Source organism: Solanum lycopersicum, chromosome 9 (assembly GCF_036512215.1).
Source record: "Solanum lycopersicum chromosome 9, SLM_r2.1".
Taxonomy (NCBI): domain Eukaryota; kingdom Viridiplantae; phylum Streptophyta; class Magnoliopsida; order Solanales; family Solanaceae; genus Solanum; species Solanum lycopersicum.
This window is the reverse complement of record NC_090808.1, coordinates 6,820,239-6,824,894: the sequence shown is the minus strand read 5'-3', so window position 1 is coordinate 6,824,894 and position 4,656 is coordinate 6,820,239. Positions and strand designations below refer to the sequence as shown.

At 33.2% G+C, this 4,656-nt stretch overlaps 1 protein-coding gene across 5 annotated transcripts; it reads right to left on the bottom strand.

Moving 5' to 3' along the window:
* Window positions 1-889: 889 nt before the first annotated feature.
* Window positions 890-4,344, bottom strand: LOC101247954 (high mobility group B protein 1). Of its 5 annotated transcripts, none has more exons than XM_069289286.1 (9): window positions 4,181-4,296; window positions 3,322-3,391; window positions 3,040-3,122; window positions 2,709-2,828; window positions 2,555-2,612; window positions 2,435-2,479; window positions 2,145-2,225; window positions 1,949-2,050; window positions 890-1,228 (listed from the first exon to the last, which is right to left on the bottom strand). In XM_069289286.1, the coding sequence occupies exons 3-9, from the start codon at window positions 3,108-3,110 to the stop codon at window positions 1,175-1,177; spliced, it is 531 nt and encodes a 176-aa protein (XP_069145387.1). In that variant the 5' UTR covers window positions 3,111-3,122; window positions 3,322-3,391; window positions 4,181-4,296; the 3' UTR covers window positions 890-1,174. The 5 variants fall into 5 exon arrangements, with proteins under 5 accessions (XP_069145387.1, XP_010325792.1, XP_010325790.1 ...); XM_010327490.4 differs by having other exon boundaries at window positions 3,040-3,126; window positions 4,181-4,251; XM_010327488.4 differs by lacking the exon at window positions 3,322-3,391 and having other exon boundaries at window positions 4,181-4,344.
* Window positions 4,345-4,656: the final 312 nt, after the last annotated feature.

Here is a 4,656-nt window from a genome sequence, read left to right as displayed (position 1 = left end):
AGATAATATATGTACACTAATAACACTACAACACTCGGCCACCTATTATTCTTTTTACCTTTATATTAGGGTTATATCCTTAGTAAGTTGAAGAAGTGATACAGTGTGCCTAATTACTTCTTCACATGTACGTACCACCAGACTTGCTTTTTTAATTTTTTCCACTGCGGAATTCACTTCCACCTTGTCTTATATAACCTCATTCATAATCTTATCTCCTAGTATGTCTACTAATCTATTTGAGCATCCTCATCATGCTACCTTCATCTTCTAAACAACGCTTATATTTTTGACTGTTGGTCACTCTACTCATATAACAAAGTAGGTCTAACAACCACTCCTTAGAACTTGACTTTTAATCCATGGTGACATATCCTTATCACACAATGCCCTAGATATGGAACTCCATATCATTAATCCGATCCAATAATATATAATGCTTATGTGACATATTAATCATCAATCTCTCTATTTTCTTAGAATATAGACTCAACATATTAGGAATTCGTCTCTTAGGTATAATAATTACCAATTTTCACTTCCACAAACGCTTCATGCATCACATCTTGGGATGAACAAAACTATATCCAAAATGGAAGACACCTAAAAAGGATAAAAAGGCGGATGATATTCCATTAAGAACCTTCCCTATTGTGGTTGATACATTTGCTTTTTTTCAGGAACTCAATAAATTTAGCTTGAGAAAGAAATCCGAGACAATTTAGAGAGAGTTATGGCATTTCGAACATTATAATATGACCCCACTGATTCAATCAAACTAGGGTTGTAATGTGCCCTTCTTGTTATGATTATCTATATAAACTAATGTAACTTATGACTTGCATCTTGGAGAGTGATATATAGACCCTCAACTCATACGAAGCATATAAATAATAATAATAATAATAGAGAAAAAAACAATATCAATCACAAACAGTACAATAATCAAAGCAAGGGGAGATGCCACATCACATATCGTCATATATATATATATATATATATATATATATATATATATATGAGTTCACAAGAGTTAAGAGTTTCAGCAAACTGCAAAACTCAACTAGGTAACAGAAAATACATAGGTTTAGGTAACAGAATTACGAAAACTATTATGTTTGAAGTGTGCATGTGATGGACCAAGGAAACGGTGCAAGCCAGAAATTACATAGCTTCAATCATCTTCCTCATCTTCATCCTCTTCGTCTTCATCGTCCTCTTCCTCGCCCTAAGGATTATCAAGCACTAGTAAATCTGATAGAAAAATAACGCAGCTACTATAACAAATGAGTCTACTTGAAACAAAGAACTCTTGTTCCCAAATTAAAGTAGCATAGCACTTACGGTAATAGATCGAAGTCCCGTATGAGGATAACGTATAAAGGTTTACACATCAATTAACTAGCTTCATAATAGGTAAGGCACTATATTTCTTGCCTTATCAAAAGTTTATTGAGCAGATGATCAAATCACAAAACTCAAATCAACTCTGTTACGAATTTGGCAATAATTTTGTCGAAAACCACCAGCATCTATACTTGCCTTTTAAGGCACAAGTTCTAGTTTTCAATGTCCCTCGGACTATACAAGTTCCATTTTGGATCAAGCATTAACATCCAAAGTTTAACATTTAATATCGGCTTCCTCGGCCTTTTTGCGACCAAAAGTGCACTTCTGCATCATTAAGGACAAAAAGGGCATCCCCCCTCCCCGCCACCAAGAAAAGGGCCTAATGAAATGACTAGAATGATCAGTGAAACTATTCTCTAACATCCTTAAGGATGGGAGAACTGTGAGCCAACTACACTCTCGTTTTAACACCCCCAAAGAAGGGGAGCAACCCTGAGCCACAACAGTCTTGTCAACACAAATATAAATCTATTAGATGCATTTATGCAAGCATCGAGTCAATTAAAAAACACACTAGAATTTCGTAAGCTATTAGTACCTGTCCACTGTCCTCCGCATCTTCATCATGTACCTCAGGCTTTGACCTTTTCTCTTTTTCTTCTTCTTTTTCTTCTTCGTCCTCATCATCTGAGCTTTCCACCTAATTCCATTAATGAAGTGAGAAGAAAGAAGCCTCTCTTTCCAGCTCAAAAATCATACAAATTTAAACAAAAAACAGATTATAGGAAGCTTACCTGCTTATTGTTATAAGCATTCATGAGTTTTCCATACTCTGCCTTCCTTTTTGCAGCTTTGGCTTCATATGGTGATTTTTCCTTTCACCAAGTAGAACCAAACTTATAAGTGACTCATTACATTAAATATGTAGATTTTGTCCCATAAAAAGAAAGTTACGAATCCATATCAATCTTCAGCAAAATTATTTAACTTGCATAACAATATAACAATGTGGTGTGCATAAAATGGTCATTATGCCAAATTCTTTACTTGGATCACTAACTTATAGGAGATGAAGAATACTTACAGCTGCACTCAAAGATTTCCACTTTTCTCCTCCAGCTTTCCCGACCTTTAGATATAAAATTAACAATTTCTCAGGACAATTATTAAATGAAGCAATGCTAATGAAATAATCAAAGCTTACAGCAGAAACAGCCTTCACATTAGGATTCTCCTTTTTAAATGTCTTCCTGAATTCCTCACTGCAATAGCATGAATGATCATTTGTCGGTTACAGAACATAACTATTAACATGCAACTAAATATAGTTAATTATAAAAAGAAAACGAAGCCCCTACAGGAATACGAAAAAGGCACTGGGAGGCCTCTTAGGCTTATTGGGATCTTTCTTTGCCTTTTTATCCTTTGTGACCTTCTTTTTGGCGTCCTTCAACGTGGCTTTTCTCTTCCCCATCTTTCTGAAAATAAGAGAGACAAACATGATCTGTCACTAAAAAAATATGCCTTTTTATCACTATGCTACAACATACTGTCAAAACTAAAATCCAAGAAACTCCATTTCCGTATCCCAAATGTAGTATCAGCTAATATTTGAGTAAGATCTATGCAGCACTAAAACTACTCACATATAAAGCCAGAATAACAAACAAACTTTAAAATGCTACTCACCGGTCCTCAACAGGCTTCAACGCCGACCTTGTTTCTTTTCTCAATGCACCTTTTCCTTTTCCACCCTTCATTGAAACTTAAAACTGCCTAATCGAAAAAATCAGCCCAAAGTCAAAACCCCATCAATGTGCATTTTTATATTTGAACAGTGTGATAAAAGTTGGTAAGTTACAATCCTTTCCAATATAAAAGAACCAATACACAAGCCGATATGAACGGCGCCAAATAAAAACATGAATGATGCTCATTGTGCACAAAAAGCACAACAAGTAGTTGTCGTACACTCTATTCGGATGTCCGTGAAAAGATCAACTCCTTAACCAAAGATATATGTGTTTTCATCTATAATTACCTGCAGAATTGACATTTTTTTCATGGAGATACTATACCTTGTTACACAATAAGCGAATAACTACTAAAAGTCTTAAGAAATTTAAAAATTTTGAACCCATAATTTCGTAAGTGCAAATTAGTTCATTATTAAGAACTTCTTAAGGTTGAATCCATCAACGTCAAATAGACTAGATTCACTACGAGAAACAAAGGTTTTTCCCACCGCGAATCAATGGGAAGTTTATGCTATAAAACATGATTTCCCACCATACCAACTCACTAGTAAAATGCACCATGACAAACAATGAAATACTGGGAACTTCCTAGTTTTCTCATATGAAACATTTACTACGATTCAATCGAGATAGCCACTAAATAGTGAAATTGGTTCATGTTAGAAAAATAACTATATTACATCTGTCTACATGATCTCACAATACCAATTTTAAGTAAACCAAAAACTACTCCAATAAATAGGGGGAAAAAAAAGGTAAAAATACAACAGTAATAAAAATGGATTAAAAAAAAAAGTAAAAGATGTATCAGCAAGATTCCTTTTGTATATATACCCAATTCCAGGGGAAACATAAAAATACCCAATTTGTAGAGCAAATTTCATCTCCACACAAGAGTAAAACAGAAACAAAGAGAACATCAAAAGTTAATCAACCACAATGAAGCAAAATATTACTAGTTCTTTTTTCTTTTTTTTTTTTTGCCAAATAAGTAATTACTGCTTCTAGAAGTTTCTCAATTACAAAATTGAAAAATTGTTAATATAAAGAGAAAAGGAGAGGAAATTGATTACCAGAAGAGGAAGATAAGAAGGTGTTGGCAGAAGCACCGAAAGTGAAGAAGAAAAGAAAACAGAGCTCTTAAAAGCCAAAAAGAGAAGAATCAAGTATGACCGAATAATAACAAAGTAAACTGACCGGATCTTCCGGTTCTTTTTCGATACTTCCATCCAAATACAAAAATAAAATGAGTCAAATTGCTAATAAATATTCTAAAGTCATAATTTATTATTTTAATCATTAAGAATAGGAATATAGATGATAATAAACTGTTTATTTTTGAGAAAATTATCAGGATAAGCAAACTTATATTATTTAATTATTCATCTATAGTTTGCTATAATTATCACTCGCGATTAATATTATATATTAATTACGTGAGGTGACTTCGAGTTTGTATAATTAGTCATGTTTGTATATGTATAATTCGTCAAGATATACAAATAAAGATGTATAATATACAATTTTTAGCATATATACACATATACAA